Below are 23,860 nucleotides of genomic sequence, written 5' to 3'. Positions count from 1 at the left end.
CTGCCTCCTGTTTTATTACTTGATCCCAATTCACAGCCCCTCACCATCACTGTGCACCACTCTTAGCCAATGCACCCATCAGTAATCTTTCCCCCTCTCTGCTCCTCTCCTATTCCATTCCTCCCCTCCCCCTTTCCCTTCCCAAGCCTCCTAATGGCAACCTTGTCCTGCCACCTTCTAGACCCTGCACCCAGTGCCAGATAGCACTCTTCTCCTCCTCCTCCCTCCCTTTCCCCATCAATATGCTGCTCTCACTCCTTCCCTGCCCCACTCCAAACTGCTGCTTTTGTTCAGTGCAATAGTTGCAGTCTGACCAGAGTGCACAGAGATAGCAGTCGTGTGTGAATGTGCCTGCTTGTGTGATTATGTGTGTTTTCCTTTTTTTCTGAAGAAGGCTTTGGGCAAAAGCTCAATGTGTAACAGTGTTTTCACTGTGTCCGTCTGCGAGTCAATGTATTACCTTTACTGTGAGTCACAACCTATCCTTTTCATAGATGTTAAAATTTTAAATACTTTATTTATCAAACACGAAATACAAGGCAGGATTAACCAATGTTTATGTCTTATAAAATGATGTATATTTTGTACAACAGATGAAATATGACATATCACTTTTAGCCCTGTGTGTGAATTTCCCCAGGCTCCAAAATCTTTTATCTTGTCAACATCACACAAGGACAGCTTTCTTCCATAGGAATGTAAATACTATCACATTTTTGGTCACTGGGACCATTATGTATCATCTTGATTTCTTGGTGGGCGTATGTCACTGTTCCGTTTTATACAATCTACAAGCCACCGTATTCCCTCATTTATTCCATCTCTGAAACAAAAAGCAACATGAGAGAGGTAAAGTGCCTTTCAGAATCCAAATTACTGTTTTGTGGAAAGAAAAAAAAAATATATTAATTATGTGGAATACACTAAGGTACTGAGGACAGCAACAAATACCTGGTGACAATTATAAGTGGCAGGAAATACATTTTTCATATCAAAGACTGACATGAAAGTTAACCACGAAGTGCACAACATTTCTATGCAACAGTGACTGACCTTACTTTGTTTACTATGCATAAGAAGAAGATTCTGATGTTTACATCAAATCCCGTTCCCTTATGATTGTCAGGGTAAAACAAATCTCAACACAAGCTATTAAATTTTCCCATTATTTTTCCAAATGAATACATACAAACATATAAACATAAGTACTAAAGTACATCCCGCCGCAAGCCTGCGTCTATGGTGTGGTACATGATTTCAGCAGCCGTTCGCCTAGGTAACAGCTTATCCAGACGCGGCCATTGACCTGGTGCAATCAGAAATGTGATACATCCAATCACGGTACAATCTCAATGATCCCGTGCCGACTGCAATTATAACTGATTATGTCATTGGATCAACATGGGAACGTGTAAGGGGTTATCAGCTAGGGAGCGCCATGTTTAACAATGTGCTCTGAATGGGGCTTCCAGAAACACTTGTGCCTGCATCAGAGTTTTACTCTGTCATCCGATCTGCAACAGTTAGCCACCTTCACAGAGCAGGCAAGCCTCTGACCCATGTTCTGTGATTAAGCATAGATGTCCAACACTTCATCACCTACTTGTGGTTTCACCATTCTTTGCAATTTTCCATAGCTACTCACAGCAGTAGCACGCAAACAGCCAATCAGCTTTACCATTTCAGAGCTGGGGGCTCCCGAGTGCAAAGCCATAACAACCTGCCCTTTGCCTATGTTCCTTACGTCAGTGAATTCTGTCATTTGCAGCCCATATTGTTGGTAGAATGATTCCTCATTCGTTTCTGCTCTTCTTATATAGTATTACAACTGCATCAAACGCTTGCACCAGGCAGCACAAATCTTGCAGTGGACAGTGATCAATGTTTTTGCTCATAGGTGTATACCCTCTCTACTTCAGCCATCATCAGTTATTTTGTTGTCCAAATACTAAAACTCATCCACTTTTAGTTCCTCATTTCCTAAGCCAATTTTCTCAACGTTGGCTGATTTAATTCAACTACATTCCATTACCTTTGTTTTACTTTTGTTATTGTTCATCTTATAAACACTTTTCAAGACACTATTCATTCCATTTAAAAGGCCATTTGTGTCCTCAGCCATCTCTGACAGAATTACAATGTAACTGGCAACCCTTACAGTATTTATTTCTTTTCCTCTCCCGAATTTCTCTTTGGTTTCCTTTACTGCTTGCTCAGCATGCACATTGAATAACATGGGGGACAGCTACAACCCAGTCACAGTACCTTCCCAACTAATGCTTTTCTTTCATGCCCTTCCACTATTGCAATTGTCCTGTACAAGTTAGAGATAATCCTTCGCACACTGTATTTTATCCCTGCTACCTTCAAACTTTCAAAGACAGTATTCATCAATATTGTCCAAAGATTTCTCTAAATCTACAAATGTTATGAACATAGGTTTAATGTTTCTTCAACTTATCTTTTAAGAAACTATGCAGTCAGTACTGTCTTATGTGTTTCTACATTTCTCTGAAATTCAAATTGAACGTCCTTTATGTGTCTGTCTACTTCTACCAGTCTTTGCACTTTTCCATAAATATTTCCTATCAGTATTTTGCAACTATGATGTATTGAACCGAGGATCCTGTAGTATTCACACCTGACTTTATACATCTTCCAGGACCTGGAAGGATATGACTGGTCAGAACTACATCTGGATTAAGTATCTTTCTTCCTGTAATATTAAATACATTTCTGTACTAAAGCTAAGATAGAGCTAACCTCTCCTGCAAACCCTTTGCATTAACTTGAGATAACTGAGAAAAAAATGCTTATTTTAGAAAGCAATATTTTCTGACAAAGTAAATCAACTGATCATACCTACATCCCCATGAGCAAAATTTAATATCTTACAGCAGCTATTGTTACATTCCTGATTAAATTTAACAATGACAAATTCAAGCTGTTGCTGTTAAATACTTTGTGGTAGGAAGGTTAAGGAACTAAACAGGTTATGGGTCCCACAGTCAAGACATGAGTCATCTGAAGTTAGTGAGATCATCCACAAATTTTAACGAATTATGAATGTTCATAGGAGTGGCAAATATCGGGCACTGAAAGCAATATTGATGCCAGAGCTAATAAATAATGTAAAGGAAAGTAAAAGCATACAGATCAAACTGATATGTCAATCAGAGAGCTAATGAGAGTCATGGCTCATCTGTGAATAGAGAGACAACATCTGTATCTGACCTTTTCAAGATGAGATTTCTTTTTTTTACCAACCGTAATTTAAACTTGCAAACTAAGACTGTGAATGATTAAATGTTTTTTAATCTGTATTCTTGTGGGTCCCCCCACCCAGGCCCAGCAAGCGGCTTGAAATGCCCAACAACCCCCTCCCCCATCCAAGAAAAAAGTAGTTTCAAATGTTGTGCTTGAGAATAAAAACAACTTTCTCTAAGAAAACAAAGAAACAATCAACTATCCACCATACATCATTTGCCATTATTAGAAGCAAAGAACCTCAAAGCCCATGCTTACCATGGAGAGTCCATAAGGCTCTGCTGTCACATGTCTGTGACTCATTACGTAAAATAAAACTGAGTTAATCTAGTGCAATCGATATGGAAGCAACAGTAGATGGTAGATTCCTTCTACGAGGAATGGCAGGAGGGCACAGTAAAGCAGTATTCTCTTTGACAGAGCAGAGTTTTAGAAGAGGTAGTAGCCTACCACATGATGTTCCATCTTCAAGTGAGGAGAGATCTCATTTGCACCTACAAATCTGCAGCTGAGATCAGCAAAGCAAATGTTGAACAAGTAAGCACTTCTTTAGCCAAACAGAAAGCCAGTTCATTCCACAGGGTATGCACATGATTTGGGATCCGAGAAGGTGGCAGTATGGCCAAGGTCAGAGAGAAGATTGTGAATAGCAGATATCAGAAGGTGACAAGAGTAACATTGATCAACGGTCTGGAGATTGCTCATTGAGTCACTACAAATTAAACTGTGATCAAGACACACCTGTTTACTGAAACATAGCACTGTTAATGGCTGTCTGCTCTGCTACTAAAACTTTCCACATTCCCAGTAACAAATATTACTGCCAATCGGCAAGAGATTTTGAAACATATCCCATCAGTAAAAGTGACAGTAGCACCCTTATACTAAAGAAGAACAGAGAAACAAATGGTATGAGGTATTGGATGACAAACTTCATGTCTCAAAACAGATCAGTCCTAATTCATGGTCTGTGAATTACCTGCAGACGACTGAGGCACATTCCAACTAGTAATCCCGTGCAAGAGCAGGTCTCAGGGGTCGGTCCCAGGAATTTGATAAACTAGATGATTAAGAAATTGTTGGATGATGATTGGGGAAGTGAGCAAGAGTTGGTACCGTCAGAACTGAAGGAGCAAGACCCCCTCTTTGGCAAACAGACTGTCTATGCGATTAGTCCAGAAGGTGCAAATGGGCAGTCTTACTCCATGATGGTGGTCCGAGTTCAATAATTCCAAAGCCGAAGATGCTGCAGAGCTATTACCCTGACAATTATAGTCCAGTCGGGATGAGAGCAAGGTCCACTAAATATGGAGCAGAGTAGCACAAGTCGCACCCCAAGAAGTGTGGGCAAGCAAGTAGATAGCATTAAGCTTTCTCATTGAAGCTCATCTTTAACTGACTAATATGGGGCAACCATGTCACCTTTTTATCAAATAGGAATCCCAAATATCGGGACTGTGCAACAATGTCGAAGTGCTGGGTACTTAAGTAGAGTTCTGGCTATGGACAGACTGTGGTATGACAACAGAAATGCGAATTTGTCCTTGTTAGAGAGGACTGGAGGCAATCAGAAAGGGTCCACATGGAGGACCTTTGGATGGCGCCATATAGCTGGTGTTCAGCTGAGATTACAGGTTGGGAGATATACCAAATGTGAAAGTAGTCAACATACAGTACTGGCTGAACAGAAATAACTATCCCATCGAAGGGGATGAGGTGGAATGTAAAACACAGCACAGAGCACTACAGACTGCCCAAAACCACCATTTTAATAATTTTGTTTCCAAGTACATGTATCTTTAGCCTCAAAGCATGATGCTGTTGCAAGACAGGGATATGTAATGGTACACTGAGATATTTCTACAAATGCACTGCAATGTAGCAGTCACATATAGTGTTCAAAGCAACAGTCAGCACAGAAATTGTGCTACATTATTGTAGGAGAGTGTGACATCCAGTTCTTTTTATAGTGACTATATTGAGGAGATTGTTGACATTGAATGTAGGTATATTTGAAGTTATTGTAATGTCCATCGTAGTTTGTACTACTGTATTTACGAGTAGTTTCAAAGTGAATCCATTGATGCGGTATATAGTTTTGATACAAGTCTTATTAAATTTTGGGCCCGGTTTTGCTTGTTATTTAGAAATATAGTTTTTTTTTTTTTAGACATTATGAATTCTTGGAAATTTCGATACAAGGGATTGTGTCTACAAAATTTGTGAATTTGCTTTCAATTATTATATCACATGAGATGGGGGTTGATTGAAAAGTGAGTGACCTAGAAGTTCCAAAGTGAAACCACTCCCTTAAAACAATTGATTGTTTACTTTTTTCCAGTGACTTCTTGCATTCATTGCTTACAATAATAATACAGATTTACTTTGTGAAAATTTTTTAAAATTATATATTTTTTCATATTGTTGGGAATCAAAGGGTTAAGAAGTTTGCAGCGCACACTGGTATGGTTAATCAGTTGGTAGCTGTCGATGGACATGGGGTGCAAAAGTTAACAGTGAATGTCGCATAATGTGCCACTGCCAAGAAATATAACTCAATGGAACTTGCACCCTACATAGAAAGAACTGCTACAGTATAGTACAGCAGGCAACTTAAAGAAATACACAATGACAAACAAAAATGACACTTATTGAAAGATAATAATTACAATGAAGTTACCATAATTCATGATAGTCTTACAGACATTACGAAACAAGGGGCATGGTTCTTAATAGTGTGTGTGGTGATCATGTATGGTAACGAAGCTCTGCGAAGTGCTCCCATGCTGGCCACGAGGTTGATAAGGAGTTCTTGTGATAGAGGGTTCTATTCATCCAGCAATATGGATGACGACTGCTGGATAGTATGTGTGGATATGCTGCATTGGGTCTCCCCAACACTTCCCACAGATACCTAATTGGATTTGAGTCAGGAGACGGGCAGATCAATCCACTCACCAAATATCCTTTTATTCCAAGAGTTCCTTCATCTGCAGAGTTCAGTTCAATGCAGTTGCGCATAGTCATCCATAAAAAATGGAGTTTGGGTGAATGCACTCCTGAAAAGATACACATGGGGAAGGAGTACAGTGCCACAATAAAATTGAGCAGTGAGTCTGCTGTGTTAAAAGACTGATATCAGTATGCCCATGCAACATTATGCATACCATACATCTGGACCACCAAAACAATCACATTCAGCAAGTTCCTGAGAGTATTACTCTTTCGCACCTATCATCATATGAGGGTAGGTCCAACGTGATTGAACACAATCGTTTTGGTGGTTCATGGGTTATGTTGTGGGGAGGCATAATGTTGCAAGGGCGTATTAACCTACAAATCTTTGAACACTGTATGCTCATCAGTCAATGTTGTTGTAACACTGTACTCCTTCCTCATGGTCATGTTTTCAAGGGCAACTTTTTTTTTATGCGTGACAATATGCAACCACATGGACACCACAGATGGAAGTAGCTTTTAGAACGAGAGGATATTAGGTAAATGGTATGGCCAGCCCATTCCTCTGACTTAAATGTCATTGAGTATGTGTGGGATGCAGTTGTAGCACACGCAAATCCACCAACAACTATCCAGCAATAGTCAACTGTGCTAGTGGAGTAATGGAACATCCTACAGCAAGAACTCCTTACCAACCTTGTGGCTGGCTTGAGAGCATGGGCTGCTGTCCTTTGTGATCGCACACTCTATTAAGAAACATGTCTCACCTTTTTTAATGTCCAAGGGACCACCTTGAATCATACTGACTTCAGCATAATTATTGCCTTTGAATTAAAGTGTCATTTTTGTCCACTTCACTATGTATTTCCTTCAGTTATCTTCTGTATTACATGGTAGCCTTTCTTTCTGTGACACGGACGTGTTTGCATGGGCGCATGACAGCAAGGTCTTTAGCGCCCGCACAGAAACAGATTGAGATGAATGTCAGTAAAATACCAAAACAGGAAGATAAAACAGCACATAAAACACAGGTAACAAAGTGCATACCAGCACAGAACCACAGAACAAAGTATTGCGTCAGTAGTAAAACATTAACGACACAGGAAGAAAGGAGCATAACGGGCTAAAACAATACAGCAGATGGACATGGCTGGCTGACCACAAGAATAAAAAATAAAGAGGAGAAGCCAGCCACTTTGAAACACACTAAAACCTCCAGCCTAAAAGTTTAGGCCACAGTCCAGGCACATCACAAAATGTTAAAATCTTAGTCACACTAATCTCATCATCTAAAGTAGAGGGCAGATCCCCACCAATATTTGTTTCTGCCCTTGCATCATGATATAAAATGCGCCTTCATTAAAATATGGCAAATAGAGATGTGCATGCCACAAGCATCACAAAATGGGAGTCCCTTTGCCGTAGTGAAAAGCGACATGTAGAGGGCAGTTCCCAATCCTAAGATGCGCGAGGGTCACTTCATCCCGCCTGAGTAACTGGCAGGAGGAACGCCACAGCCAGGTTGTTGACTTCACAAACTGCAGCATATTGGCCGTCACTGCCAGCCATTTCTCATCCCACAACTGCATGCACTTCCTGTGTAGTGTCAAAATGACAGCCTGCAAGGTAATAGGACACTGAGCCACACTATCTCCTCTGCAGGCCTCCTCGGCAGCCCTATCAGCCTCTTCATTTTCCCATACTCCTACATGACCTGGCACCCAACAGAATGACACCTGCTTACCCTGCCGTTGGAGGAAGTACAGTTGGTAATATATCAGCCAGACTAACTGCTCAGCTGGGTACAACTTCTGTGACGATTGTAAGGCACTAAGCAAATCTGAGAAAATCAGAAACAGTTTGCCCTGAGTATGATGCATTTGCTCCAGTGCCTTCAGGATCACGTGGAGCTCATCTGAGAAAACCGTATACTCATCTTCAAGGCGAATCCTCGTGACAATGGTCAGGGAACATGAGAGCAGCTAATTGAACTCCCTTGCTTGGAGCTACCAGTGTACACTATTGTGAAATTGTGATGCATATCTAAAATGTTAAAAAACAGAGATTGAAATATAAAATCTGACGTATGATCCATCTTAAAATTCGTCAAGTCTAAAATAAGCCTGGACCTCTGGAGAAGCCAACGCGGAAAGCTGCTCCCACCACGATGTGAAACATGAAGACTGGCCACACCAATCTCTAGAAGGCAATCCTGTGCACAAATACCATAGTGCCTCACTGCCTGTTGGTAGGTATGAAAAAGCCTTTCCAGTGGAGGCTCAGCACAGTATGGTAGGTGGGTGTGTATGATGTGGACAGTGTTTTATACGCCTGGCACACCATAAGTAGCCATCACCTGACGTGAACTGGTGGTTCACCAGCCCCTGCACAGACATTTCGTATGGGGCTTGTTCTGAATGCCCCAGTGGCTAATCAAATCCCTTCATGATGCAGCATGTCCAACATCTTTAAATAAGAGGGTCCGCAGACCCATACACCGTGCACCCGTAATCGAGCCAAGATCGCACAAATGCCCTCTAAAACCAGAGCAGCAACTCCTGTCTGCTCCCCATTTACTGTGGCTAAGGTATTTTAAAATACTTAAAGCCTTAAGTAACTTTTTCAGTTCCTTAAGATGTAATAACCATGTAAGCTTAGAGTCAAATATGAGGTCCAGAAACCTCACTGTGTCTTTAAAAATAAGGACAGCATCCCTTATCCTCAACTCAGGAAAGTTTAAAATGAAACAAGAATGATTAAAAAGAAAACACACAGAGTTCTTGGTGAAAAACTTGAAACCACTCTTCTGCACCCATTAATCCAAATGTCGAAGAGTTAGTTGCAACTGACATTGTCGTTGTGAGGCTTGGTTGGTTGGTTGGCTGGTTTAAAAGAGGGATCAAACTGCTAGATCCCTCATTCCGATTAAAATAATTCCACACGGGTGGGAATAAAATAATCGAGACATACAAAACACAGCTGGAAGAAAGGAGAAAACCACAAGAATGACAGAAGGGCAACAAACACTAAAATGGACAAAATCAGACAAGAAAACCACAGAGACACGCAAGAAACATGTAGAAGAGACCAAAACAAAAGAGCCGATTACCATGGCTGGCTGACCATGAGAATAAAAAGCAGAAGCCAGCCATTCTGCAACACATTAAAACTGCCACCCTAAAGACACTAGAATGGAGGACACAGAGGGACAAAGGACATATGCTTAAACTTAGCTCAAATGATAAAACCCACCCTCATGAATAAAATGTAAAACTAAAGCTTCTGTTGAGGCATTGTCACCCAACACCGAAGGTAGGATGCTGGGAAAGTTAAAAGTCCACCGCAGAGTGGCAGAAAGTGGGCAGTCCAGCAAGAGGTGGATGATTGTCATTTGTGAGCCACAGCGATACGCAGGTGGGTCCTCGCCGCAGAGGAGGTAACCATGTGTTAGCCACATATGGCCAATGCGGAGCTGGCAGAGGACAACTGATTCCCTGCGAGAGAACCGCATGGAAGAGTTCCGTACATTCGCAGTTTCCATAATGACATGCAGTTTGTTGTGCGTATTGTTATGCCATTCCGTCTTCCAAAGCCGGCACAAGACAGAATGCAAGTCAGTTTCGGAGATGCCCGTCTCCAGAAGCAGTTTCCATGTAGCCTGTTTGGCCAGCCTGTTGGCAAGTTTGTTGCCTGGGATTCACACAAACACCACTGAACAACAGAATCATTCAAGGGCATAGATGGACTAATGAATGGGTGCAACCAAAGGATGGCAAGGGTAGTACTGGTCAATAGCTTGTAGGCTGCTCAAGGAGTCAGTACACAGGAAAAATGACTCGCCAGGACATGAACGGAAGTGCTCAAAAGCACGAGATATGGCCGCCAGCTCTGCAGTGAAAACACTGCAACCTTCTGGCAAGAAGTGCAATTCAATATGTCCATGAACATACACAAACCCTACGTGACCATCAGCCACCAAGCACCAAGCCGTTGGTGTAAACCACTTCATGGCCACAGTACATGTCGAGAATTGAGAGGAAAGTCATAGTGGAGAGTCACAGGGTTAACAGAGTCCTTAGGGCCATGCAAAAGGTCCAGAAGAAGCTGTGGCCTAGCTGTACACCATGGAGGTGCACATGAATGGACCTCCAGGAGAGGTGGTAACGGGAAGGAATCCAGTTCAGACAGAAGGCACCAGACGCAAACTGCAAATGTAAGCCCTGACCTGGGCCGCCATGCAGGAGATGTACCGCCGTGGTTGGGAAAAGGAGATGGTAATTCGGATGCACATGAAAATTACAAACGTGTGCTATGTAACTGGCGAGAAATTGTGCGCGCCTAACCTTCAATCGAGGGACTCCGGCCTCCACCAGAACACTGGTCACCGGACTCATTCTAAAAGCTCCCATTGCTAGGCGAACGCCACAGTGGTGCACTGGTTCGAGTAAACACAATGCTGAGGGCGCCGCCGAACCATAAACCAGACACCCATAATCAAGGTGGAATTGAACAAGGGCTCTGTAGAGCTGTAGCAGCATAGAGAGATCTGCACCTTAGCTGGTGTTGCTCAGGCAGAGAAGGGCATTGAGGTGCTGCCAGCACTTCTGCTTAAGCTGACAAACGTGAAGTAGCCAAGTCAATTAGGCATCAAAAACCAGTCCTAAGAATCAATGTGTCTCCATGACAGTGAGTGAAGCGTCATTAAGGTAAAGTTCTGGTTCTGGATGAATGGCGTGACGCCAACAGAAATGCACGACATGCAACATCGCGGCTGAAAACTGGAAGCCGTAGGCTACAGCCCATGACTGCGCCTTGTGAATGGCTCCCTGTAGGTGCTGCTCAGCAACACCAGTACCGGAGGAGCAGTATGAAATGCAGAAGTCATCTGCATACACAGACGGTGTGACCGACAGCCCTACAGCTGCTGCTAGACCGTTAATAGCCACTAAAAATAGAGACACACTCAATATGGAGCCCTGCAGAATGCCATTCTACTGAATACAGAGGGAACTGTGGGAGGCATCAACTTGGACACAGAAAGTACGGACCGAAAGGAAGTTCTGGATAAAAATCTGGAGCGGGCCGCAGAGAGCCCACTCATACAATGTGGCAAGGATATGATGTCGGCAGATCATGTCGTATGCTTTATGTAAGTCAAAAAAAGACAGCAACTAGATGTTGGCATCTGGAAAAGGCTGTTCGTATGGCAGACTCAAGGGACACAGATTATCAGTGGTAGAGCGACCCTGGCGGAAGCCGTCCTGACATGGAGCCAATAGGCCACGTGACTCCAGGACTCAACCAAACCGCTGACACACCATACGTTCCAGCAGCTTACAGAGAATGCTGGTGAGGCTACTGGGCCAGTAGCTATCCACGATTTGAGGTCTTATTTCTTAGCACAGACTGCTGGTATTTGCCCACCAGCAAGAGATGACATACTATGCTTCATGGTGTGTCATCTGCCCTGATGCCACCCACTCTGACAAGGGGCCCTCTCCACGGGCGCCACCCAGCTGCAGCAAAGGCCACCGTGGCCATTTCCAGGAGTCCCGAAGCCCAAGGGTGATGGGCATCTATTCCTTGGCATACGTGGGGAATTAAAGGCATATGCATCAGCAGAGTGATCTCTGTGTAAACATGGGGCTACAATCAACAGGGTACATGGTGGCCCCACCACAACGGACTGGCTACCATGCTGGGTATCAGGTGCAAACCAGCTAAGAAGTCCATTATTGTTGACAGTGCAGAAGTGATACTGCATAGAGGATGGAGGAAAACGCACCCCTCGCACAATAGCTGGAGAATGAGTAGAAGTGCAGATCCACGTCAAAGAAGGATGCAAGAGATCTCAGCACATAATGGACACAACGTGCCATGTAAGGCACCCTTCACCAACTGGCTCGCTCTTCAGGAAAATTATGAAAAGTGGAGGTCAAACCCTACAGGGGACCATTACAAAGGCCAAAACGTGTGAGACTCCTTTTTGTCACCCCTTACAACAAGCAGGAGTACCTATGGCCTAGTCTAACCCCCAGACCTACAGGGGGTATTGTGAAGCTTGAAGAAGAGCAAAACAGAGAAGTCATCCACAAACAGAGCACTGCACAGAAATTTTCACTATGAATGTAATGCTATTAATAGCTATGGCAAAGACAGTCACACTTAAAATGCTACCTTGAGGGCCACCGTTCTCTTGCTCAAAGCAATCAGACAGGACGTCACCGACTCAGTATCAAAAATTTCGTGGAGAGAGGAAGGACTGAATAAAAACGGGAAGACAATTAAAAACAAAAAAAAAAAAAAAAAACATTTGTGAAGCTGCTCCAGGATAAGATGCCTCCAAGTAGTATCATAGGACTTCTCTATGTCAAAAAATATACCTAGAAGGTGATGCCAGCATAGGAAAGCCTGCTGTATAGCCACCTTCAGGAGTGCAAGGTTATGAAAGGTAGAGCAATACCCCTTAAACCAACACTGAATGTGACTAAGGAGTTACCTGGATTCTAAGATCCAAACAAGGCAGCAGTTACCACCTGCTCCAAGGTCTTGCCCATGCAGCTAGCGAGGGCAACACTACGGTAACTACTTGGGCAGGTCTTTCCCAGGTTTTAAAAGAGGGATTAAAATTTCCTACCACCACAAGTCGGGAAAGTGGCCTGATGCCCAAATGGCATTAAAAAGTGTGAGGAGGATATCTTTGTTTCGCCTTGTGAGGTCCACAGCATGCTGTAATGGATCTTGCCATGACCAGGGGACATGTCACGAGCTGCAGACAATGCAGAATCCAGCTCCCACATGGAAAATGGGCAGTTGTAATCTTTACAGGTGGACTGAAAGTCCAAACTACACCTCTCAGTAACCGCGCTATTGTGCTGGAAACCTGGATCCTGACTGGATGTTGCAGTAACTGTGGCAAAATATGCTGCCATAGTCTGGACAATGTCTCACAAATTAGTTTGGAGAGTGCAGTTCCCCTTTACAGCAGCCATGGGGCATCTGCCTCCTCTTCCAGAAATTCTCCTTATTGTCTCTCGCACAACGGAACTTTTGGTGGAACGATTAATGGTATTCAGAAACTGTTGCCACAGTATCTTCTTGCTCGCTTGCATAATTTGGCAACACTTAGCCCTCGCTATCCGAAAGGCTGCAAGTCTCTCTGCAGTTGGCCGACAACTGCACAGCCGGACACCTAGTGCTGACTGCAGAGCAGCATTCGGCACTCCACCAAGGGACAGGTTGCCTCTTCTGTTATCCCATGGACTACGGAATGGATGCTCCAGCGGCGTGGTGGATCATTTTGGTAATATGATCCACCCATGCCTCGACATTCACACAATGTTCGAACTGGACCAACTGGCTATGAAGTGTCCAGTCGGTTCTACTGAGCACCCATCCTGGTAGTTTCCTTTAGGGTTCTACCTCATCTGGCTGGTGAATCCAGATCGGGAAGTGATCACATCCATGCAAGGCATCGACCACTTCCCATTCAGCACTGTGAGCAAGAGCTAGAGGGCAAAGCAAGAGATCAATGGCAGAGAATGACCCAGTTGCTGCACAGAAGTGAGTGCTCCATCCCACATTTAGCAAGTATGCACGTGATATCAAGAGAAGCCTCTCAATTGCTCTACTCCTGGGGCAGGTAGTTGCAGAGCCCTAAAGTACATTGTGTGCATTAAAATCACCACAGAAGATGAAGGGGTGGGGGAGCTGTGTAATAAGGTTGGTTAGGGTCTCTTCATCAAGTGCATCATGTGGAGGCAAGTGAAGGGAACATATTGTCAACGGAGGACGCACATGCACTAATACAGCAATGGCTTGTAAAGTCATTGTAAGTGAGAGAGGCGAGGAGTTGTAGTCGGTACTGACTAAAATAGCTATGCCTCCTCTAGCTCTTTCTCAGCTCAGGTTGACCTTTTTGTGGAGTACATTGCCTCGTAGCTCAGGGATGTACGACTGACAGAAATGAGTCTCCTGGAGACACAGACACAGTGGTCTATCCTTAGATAAGAGACAGAGTTTCTCCACATGCATCCTGAGCCCCTGCGAGTTCCACTGTAGGATGGGAGCCATTTCACTGGTGTGGTTTTAACTTACCGCTATCTTTGCACCGCAGAGGTGAAGCATTTTTAGAGCAGGGGGGGCGTAGGGGGAGGGGGGATGGAGGGGCTGCCTGGATCCAAATTATCTAACTCCATGATGTCCTCCTTATCAGTTAAGATGCGAAAGAAAGACATCTGACAGTGTTTGGGACAGCTTTTGACCTGAGCAATGTGAACCTGTCCCTGCACCCTGCCCCTTCGAGGATGGGGGAGGGGGGGGGGGTTGGAAGGGGGATTTGCGAGAGACACTGCATATTGTCTGCCTTCTTGACACTCACTACAGAACTGTTGTTGGTCTTTCCTGTGGTAGCTGCCTGGATTGCTTTAGCCTAACTTGTTTCACCTTGCATGTACACATGCAAGTGCAGGTGCTGGTGGTGGACAGTTGTAAACTGGACGACATCTGTTTTGACCTTAGGAACAGGTTTCTGCAATATGGAAGCATAAGAAGAGGTAAAGACGGGAGGTTTCATCGCTTTATATTCCTTTTTGGCATCAGCATAGGGGATCTGTTTGGTGACTTAGTTCCTAAATATTTTGCTCTGCTGCAAAAGTAGGGGAGTCTCGGCTCCAGACTGGGTGGCTCTCAGAGGAGTTAACGCAGACTGCTGGAGATGGACAATCAATCTCAGCTTCATGAGCTGCCTTTCCACATTTCCCCACAGGTCACTTCACCCCTGCAACTGTGTGTGACCAAACCTCTGGAATTTGTAGCACCGCATAGGGTTAGATACGTAAGGCCTAACCCTAAGTCGGAGGAAACTGCCATGATGTGGTCAGTCAAAGTTGGAGAATTAAAGGTCACAATGAAGGTGGCGGTCTTCTCAATTTCTCCATTATTCCTATGCACCCTTTGCTCTACATCCACTGTTCCCTGTAATGCCCATTTCTGTAAGTTCGGCTATGTCGATATCGATAACTGTGTGGCATGTGACCACACCCTTGCTAGAGTTAAAGGAGTTGTGCAGTTCAACAGTTACATCATATTCACCCAATTTTTTGGTCTTCCTAAGTAGTTCCACCTGCTTTGTCCTGTTTGTCTTGACCAGTAGGGAACCATTCCGCAGCTGAGCTGCTTAACAGACTTCAGGATTCCAGCAAGTCCTTCCATGCCTTTACGAATATAGAAGGGGACACTTCTTCAAACATCCCCTCCCTTCTCTTAATGACTAAAAACATTTTGATTTATGACTCCTTGAGCTCTGTTAATATAATTCAACTGATGCAGGTTACCAGGAGAGCTAGCCTCTCTCTTTCATTTGGAGTACTGGGTGTGAATACTCGCAGGCGGTACACCCTTCCCAATGGGAGGAGAAGATTATGATTTCGAGGGTTCCATCTCGATCCCACGAGCAGCTGGGGAACAAGGGTCCACTCAGACAGAGCCCCGCAAGCCTGAGTAAGCCTTATACAACTGGAGTGTGGCAGCTTCCCCAGACGTTGCATGGTAACGACTGCTCCATCTCAACAGCCACACATCTCATCAGCACACAGTACACATTGTGATTGAGTAGCTTTTTTTATAGAGGTTTTTGCTGCCCTTGTGATCCAGGCAGTCAAGCCAAGACCACCATTCCCTGCAACACACAACGTGCCATACAGTGGTCGCTGAACCATGACCAGAGCTTACGGTAATTACCAGTCCCCAGTTCAGGAAGCCTGGGGTCGCCAAGCCCGTACGCATCAAATGAATGCTGAGCCCCTGAGGGCCCATTATTTCTATGTATGACCCAAGTTTCATCCATCGAGGCTACTTGTCAGTGGCATCACACAGCAGTTACTCTTGGCCTTAATTTTTGCACACAAGTACATCTTGCCAGGAAAACACACTAGTAAAATACACTTTAACATCTTGAGTAGATGGCGAGTAACATACAAGTGTTGGATCATATGATTAGGAATCTAATCAGGGACTGGGTCAGCATTTTGTGACAAGTAAAGACTGTGAAGTAGTTCCCAGTCAGTCACAGGCTCACTGTGTAATTCAGTGTAACAGAATGTAAAGCATAAGGCAATGCCTTCAACTTGTCTTTTATGTGTTCAAACAGTAACCAGGTAAGAAGAGGGTGCCAAAACTGTTGTGAAGTGGATGGTAAGATGTTCAGCAAGAACCGATCATACCACCACAAGGAAGGACTCTGAACAGTTGTTGATCTTTGGCAGCATATTACACTACAAAGCTTGGCCCACATGACATGAAGAGGAATGTGTTTCCATGGAGGAAACATAGCACTCCAAGCATTCATTCTTACAGCATTTCATTATATAGGGAGCCCTAGCAAGGAGCCACTTAAAAGTGATGAGGGTACTGCATGAAGGATGTTACTCAAGACGTTGCAGGGCTCCTCTACAATCCTGAATAGCTGTTTTAACATGTTTGGTCCACCATGGCACCAGTTGGTGACTGAGGGGTGCTGATGTATTAACCCATTTCTTTTACATTGCATTTCCACAGAGAACAGTAACCATAAGGGGGAATTGTAGAACAGTTGGGTAACAGAGAAAATCAAGGTTTCAGACCAGGAAAAGGAACTACAACATAAAATACGTAGACAGAAAACTTGATCACCGCAATGACACATATACTATAAAAAGCTATTCCAAAATCCTAAGAAAAGTAATAACAGCAGCAATAATAACGAGTAATGATGAATACATTTATAATTCAGCTAACAAAGCAAAAGCAAAGGCTATGTGAAGTTATCAAGACTGGGGAAAATAGAGCATCGTGTAAAAATGTAGCCCCATCACAAGAAAGTAAAAAAGAGCCAACACATTTAACAACTTTTTCACAGATGTTGCTGATAATATGATGAACTCAGACTTGAATACGAACACCGAGCCCAATGAACATAAAATATGTGTGTGTTGATGGTCCATGTACATCAGCTCTGTCTTACAAGATGAAGTAAGAAAAGCAATAAAAGCACTAAATTCCAGCTCTGCGGGCATTAATAGACTCACTGTAACCAAGAGTGCACCTAACCTAATTGAATTACTTTTACATTTGTGTGTCAGCTAACTTCAAGCAATGAAAACATCTGAGGTTATTACAATATATTAAAAATTAAGAGAATGTAATAACTACAGACTCATGACTATCTCCTCCTATATTTCAAAAATATAAAAAAGGTCAAAGATGACAAACTTATGGCATTTGTACATAAAAACAATATCCTATGTAATGATTCAGAAGTTGGTTGGTTGGTTGGTTTGGGGTTTGATGGGGGCTAAACATCGAGGTCATCAGTCCCCTGTTCCAAACAGACATACTTGTAAAAGGCCTATACAGTAAAAGCGTAACCTCTGCACCCAGAGAGAGGGAACACCAAGGGGTACAGAGCTAAAATGAACACTGCAATAACACAAAATAGAGGACACTTAAAAGGAGCAGAGTGCATTGTAGACTAACAGACTACAGTGGTTGATGGATCAGGTAAAAGGTCAACCACTCAACTACAAACTAAGAACCTCCAGCTGGAAAGCGTTGATAGAGGTACCAACACAACTTATCACAAAAGACACTATTTTGGTATCCACGTCACAATTAAAAGTCACTGGATTGGGTGTAGCCTGAGAAATCATGCGGTAGAATGATTCAAAAGTAAGAGAAACTGTTGTTTATGAGTACATCAATTGCATACCAAGCCTGATAGGAATCAACAGGAGTATTTACTGACCTATCAAAAGCTTTTGATGTAGTAGATTATTCTGCTGTCAAAGCTTGTATATAATAGAGGGAAAAAGATGATTTGACTTACCAAACGAAAGCGCTGGCAAGTCAATAGACACACAAACAAACACAAACATACACACAAAGTTCTAGCTTTCGCAACCAACGGTTGCCTCGTCAGGAAAGAGGGAAAGACGAAAGGATTTGGGTTTTAAGGGAGAGGGTAAGGAGTCATTCCAATCCCGGGAGCGGAAAGACTTACCTTAGGGGGAAAAAAGGGCGGGTATACACTCGCGCGCACACACACACACACATATCCATCCACACTTATACAGACACAAGCAGACATATACAGAGGCAAAAAGTTATATATATATCTGTGTGTGTGTGTGTGTGTGTGTGTGTGTGTGTGTGTGTGTGTGTGTGTGTGTGCAATGTTTCACTTACTTCCTGCCTGGGCAACTGTACTACCTGACCTCATTATTGTTGCACTTGGCATCCTGTGCCCATTATCAGGAATGCATGGTGATGTAAAAGTTAACAAGTACAGTGGTGATTACAAAAAATGCATCACACTGAACAATTTCAAGACAGTAGTGCATATATTATCACATGGTTTAGCAATTCATCATCAAATATCGCAATAAATACTCATGATAATCCAACTGAAACAGCCTTACTCTGAGGTGCAACAATACTGTGGTTGATTAATAAGCAAGCAGTGTGCATCAAGCATACAAATCTCAATGTAAAAACTATTTATGAACACTTTTTAGACTATATAATAAATATATGCAGTGTACCCACGGATCAATAATGGGAACCCTTCTATTCTTCTGTAGATAAATGACCTAAGCTTAACAGAAAACTATTCATATTGACAAATGACACCACAATTGCATTAAAGAGGGAAGTAAGTAAGAATTACAGTACTCAGTAAATACTGCCACAAAAATTAGCAACTGTGCACAGAATATTGCACTTAAAACTCCGCAATGTTCCAACCAAGAATGTGTATAGCCTATTTGTCTATCAACAATGAACCATTTGGTACCAATACTGACACCAAATCATTAGAATTGTGGTTGAAAAGCAAAGTAAATTGGAATAAGCATACTGAACATTTTGTTTCAAAACTGAGCAAGACCTACTACCTTCTTTGCTCACTAAAATCCTGCTGTAGTGAGGACACAGTAGGGCCTAATGAACGTACATCAAGCTTACTTTCATTCTTGCCTTAAATATGGGGTCACTTTCTGGGGAAACTAACGCCATGATGAAGATTATTAAACTGCAAACAAGAGCTATTAGAAGCAAGTTTTGGTGCAAACCTTGAGACTCATGTAAACCTCTGTCTAAAATTTCTCGTATTCTTCTTTACCATGTATCTACAGTCTGGTAAACTTTATTTTCTTTAAAATAGAAGTTATAGGTAAGAACAGTAGATTACAAAAAACAGTGACATTCACAGTCGGTCTACCAGACAAAACAAAAAACGTGTGTGTGTGTGTGTGTGTGTGTGTGTGTGTGTGTGTGTGTGTGTGTGCGCGCGAGCGAGTGTATACCCGTCCTTTTTCCCCCCCTAAGGTAAGTCTTTCCGCTCCCGGGATTGGAATGACTCCTTACCCTCTACCTTAAAACCCAAATCCTTTCGTCTTTCCCTCTCCTTCCCTCTTTCCTGACGAAGCAACCGTTGATTGCGAAAGCTAGAATTTTGTGTGTATGTTTGTGTTTGTTTGTGTGTCTATCGACGTGCCAGCGCTTTCATTTGGTAAGTCACATCCTCTTTGTTTTTAGACAAAACAAAAACTTACACATGACCCAAATCAACACATCTCTGTGTCAAAACTATACTTTCCACATGGCAGATAAACTTTATTACAAACTTTTCAGAAACATAAAAGCAGCTGCCAGATTGAAACATTTGGAGAGTCTTTAAAGTCATATTTACAGTATTAATCTATTGAAGAATATTTAAATTTATGAGTACTTAATGTATGAAGTGTATTATTATAACCTGAAATAAGTATGCATAGAAATAACTTTCACCTATAAATTTATAAATTGACTTGTCCACGGTCTTATTTGTGAGCTGCTTTATAGACTACAGGACCAATACAATACAATGTACAGTCTACCCATTACTCTACCCCTTCTGATAACAGCATTGGCAGAACATGGAGAAGTCTTTTCACTAGAAGTATTTAGCCTCAAAGCTAAAATACAGGAGTACCAAGGATAAAAGACCATTAAAAAATCCCACAAGATGGATTTGTAAACGTGGACATCACATAATATAACCTAAGATGTATTACACTAACCCTGTTAATGCAGACACTGGCATCACCATACAATCCCTACGACCAATGAGATGTGCACTTTTGTTGAAAATTGGCTTAACTTCACGAACACCCATACAGTCAGGGATATCTTGTTTATTTGCCAGAACAAGAAGAGGTACCCCAATCAGGCTTTCACTTGAAATCATCTTATCTGTAAAAAGAAAGAGAAGACAAATGACAATAACAAACTAACAGTCTACATTGCAAAGAGTATTATTTACAATCTCTGCCCGATCTCAAGGCTTCCTTTCTATGTTTTAATTCCCATATGACCACACTTGAAAAATTTAGTAGAGTTTTGGTTAGAGGATTATATGCACTCTAGAATATTTTGTTTTGAACAAAAACTGATTTTTTCCCCATTTAGATTATATTACATCTTTATCCATTACAAGCAATTACACTTACAGGTGTGATGGTACACAGAAACTCTTAATACACAACTAAAGATATTCTCGACTATAATATGTTTCCAACACAGTCAGTCGGAGGAAGGTAATGGCAAACCACCTCCGCTAGGACCTTGCCTAGTAAGATGGTGCAGGTCTCCCCGCATTGTCCCCTACGCTCTATCAAAGAGTATGGGTCATCATCATCATCATCATCATCATCATCATCCATCATCATCATCAACAACACAGTCAGTCATTGATTTCTTTCTCTCTTTCTTTTTCTTTATCTAACTTTTTGCTGTGATATCTTCTCTTGACAGTGAGACTCTTCAGATGTCTGACTTCAAATATAGGCATTCAGTATTTGACCACAGGCAGGTTCTTAGGCCTGAGGTCATGGTGCACCAAGTAATATACTACGTAGCCTGCCTGGTTAGCCGTGCGATCTAACGCACTGCTTTCCAGGTCCGGGTGGGAAGGTGTGCAGGTCCCCAGCATGAATCCGCCTGGCGGCTTAGTTTCGAGGTCCGGTGTGCCAGCCACTCTGTGGATGGTTTTTAAGGCGGTCTTCCATCTGCCTCAGCAAATGCGGGCTGGTTCCCCTTATTCCCCCTCAGCTACACTACGTCAGCGATTGCTATGCAAACACTTTCTTCATGAACGCGTACACCATAATTAGTTTATCACGCAAACATTCACTGGGGTTACAGTTGTCTGGTGTGAGACATTCTCATGAGTGGGAGGGGGGGGGGGGGGGGGAGGTTTGTCCACTGGGGGCCAAATTGCACAATAACCCTGGGTTTGGTGTGGGACAGTGGTGGGGTGAGTGGACTGCTTTAGCCTGTTGTGGGGTTGTGAACCACTGAGAGCTACGGTGGCGATGCAGTTTCTACATTGTTTCTAGGTCCCCAGTTCCATACTTTTGTACAATATAGCACGCAGAATAATATCATATATTGGTGTGTTAATAGACTTTCAGGGTTATGATCACTCATTAAACAAGTTTCTTGAAACAAGACACTTAATGTGAATCTTATTTGTTATCCCCTAAACTTTATGTATAATTTAGTTTGACTGTAAATATTTGCATTATATTATATTCACCTTTTTTAGATTTGTTATTATAAAATATCCTACATCACTGTACATTCTAAATACAAAAAAATGATGAAAAGGACCAATAAATAAATGTAAATTAGTTCTTATCAGTGATGTTTTCAGGATGCCAATCTCCAAGCTCTTATGATGCTTTTCCTATGGGTTTACTTTCTTCAAGACACCTTGATTTTCTTTCTCATCCTGTACAGTAACTGAATATTAGGCTTATATACTGATGAGTATACGCCTATGAGTCATCAAACAAATGCTCCTCTGCAAACAATACCTGTTTGTCACATATCTAAAATGCAGAGAACTACTGAAATCTAGAGATGCACAGGGAACAGCTATGAAGACAATCATCATACACACAGATACAGAATGGGCACGGATATAAAAACTAACAACTTCCCAGATATAATAACGACCTGAAAAGGCTGAGATGATCACAACAGTGAATACTCTACTAAAATTGTTATATGTACAGTCTATGCATAACAGAACTCTATAACCACATTTGTTACAACATTGACATCTCTCACATAATGTGTTTCCACGAAAAAACTTCCTGTTAGTTCAAATACGTGCGTGACAAGGGAAAGATACAAAAATGTTCATATCCGAGCTATGTAAATTTTAAATTTCGCTCAATTAGTTAACATACTTCTAACACACAAATATTGTAATCATTGAATGCTCACCAAAAGCTTCCTTTGATGCAGGAATCCGGTCTCTGTCTGACGAATCTACTATGTATATCACAGCATGGGATTCTGCATAATACTGTAAAGAAAACTTCGTTCAATCATCTTTCAATAAAATGCATACAATGTTCGAAATGAGAGCATATACGTCCATGCGCTGAAAATTTCAAGATAACTGAACATTACCTTGTCCCACAGAGACTGGAGTTCCTCCTGACCGCCCAAATCCCAAAAATTAAGTCTGATTCCAGCAATGTCTATTTTTCCAATGTTTAAACCTACTGTGGTTGTTATTTTGTTGGGACTTATTCCCTTATATTTTTTCGTGAACTTTGTCTTGGCAGCTTCGAGGTATGTCTATGCGAGAGGGGCGAAAGAATGTTTCCATAACTTTGTTTCTCAACAACGTGACATAGAAACAGAACACATAAAATTGATGACATGGCAAACTCAAGCAGCTGTTATATTTATTTGCATCTATGTCATTACAGGAAGACAAATACACTGTTTGTTGTGTATTTATTTAAAAGTGCATACTTACGGATTTACCCGCATTATCAAGTCCGAGAATAAGAATACAGTATTCATCTTTTTGTACTAGATATTTGTAAAGTCCGTAAAAAAGGGTATACATAATAATTGAAATGAACTGTTTACAAAAGAGACTTCACTGACATCTCCCCCATCGTGGCACAATCTTAGTACAGCACTGAAGACTGAACTTAGCCGCAACTCAACATTGTGCGTACTATTGTTATCTTTGGAATCCACAGCCACTGGTATTAATCAAGGACGTTAGAATACACCTCCGTGGTATCGACCTTTACCTGTATTTTAGAGCAAGAACATATCTGGAAAAGTTATTATTGGCACCAATCTATTTGTTTTGTCGATCATTGAGTAACTGGTGCATAATATCATTCTTAAAAATGTGGAGTCACCCACAAAGAAATTGTCAGTAAGATAAAATGTTATTCGTTTGGAGATTTGGCTATTCATATTTCGACACATTGTTTGTATTAATTCAAAGAATATGTTAGTTAATGAATATGTTACTTAAGATAAACAGGAAGGTAGGAATTTCGGGAAATGCAGCGGTAGAAAAATTGTTAATTTCTTAAGGGTATGACCTCCCAGTAAGTAATTACTTTTATTTCAAAATATTTCATTCCCCTCCAGTAGCCGTACACGGAAAATGCTAACTCAAGGGAAAATAATGTATTTGCCGAAACAAAGATTATAGATGCACAACTGTACATCTTGTAATGACCCCTCATAGACTGTCATGCATACAGATTCTTGTAAAAGTTCAGTCTCTTCCATC

At 42.1% G+C, this 23,860-nt stretch overlaps 1 protein-coding gene across 1 annotated transcript; it reads right to left on the bottom strand.

The window, feature by feature from the left end:
* Positions 1–497: 497 nt before the first annotated feature.
* Positions 498–23,294, bottom strand: LOC126161578 (ADP-ribosylation factor-related protein 1). The gene is made up of 5 exons (XM_049917524.1): positions 23,078–23,294; positions 22,723–22,893; positions 22,534–22,615; positions 20,322–20,493; positions 498–823 (listed from the first exon to the last, which is right to left on the bottom strand). The coding sequence occupies exons 1-5, from the start codon at positions 23,168–23,170 to the stop codon at positions 733–735; spliced, it is 609 nt and encodes a 202-aa protein (XP_049773481.1). The 5' UTR covers positions 23,171–23,294; the 3' UTR covers positions 498–732.
* Between the last annotated feature and the right edge of the window lie 566 nt (positions 23,295–23,860).

This window comes from Schistocerca cancellata, chromosome 1 (genome assembly GCF_023864275.1).
Source record: "Schistocerca cancellata isolate TAMUIC-IGC-003103 chromosome 1, iqSchCanc2.1, whole genome shotgun sequence".
In the NCBI taxonomy this organism is placed as follows: Eukaryota; Metazoa; Arthropoda; class Insecta; order Orthoptera; family Acrididae; genus Schistocerca; species Schistocerca cancellata.
The sequence above is the reverse complement of the archived record's forward strand: the minus strand, read 5'-3'. Positions and strand labels throughout refer to the sequence as shown.

Excerpts from the sequence above, each read along its gene's own strand:
- LOC126161578 (XM_049917524.1), bottom strand. The coding sequence starts at position 23,170 with ATGTATACCCTTTTTTACGGACTTTACAAATATCTAGTACAAAAAGAT. Across the intron at positions 22,894-23,077 it reads TTGATAATGCGGGTAAATCC|ACATACCTCGAAGCTGCCAA; the intron begins GTAAGTATGCAC and ends CCTCTCGCATAG. Across the intron at positions 20,494-22,533 it reads TGCATCAAAGGAAGCTTTTG|ATAAGATGATTTCAAGTGAA; the intron begins GTGAGCATTCAA and ends TTCTTTTTACAG.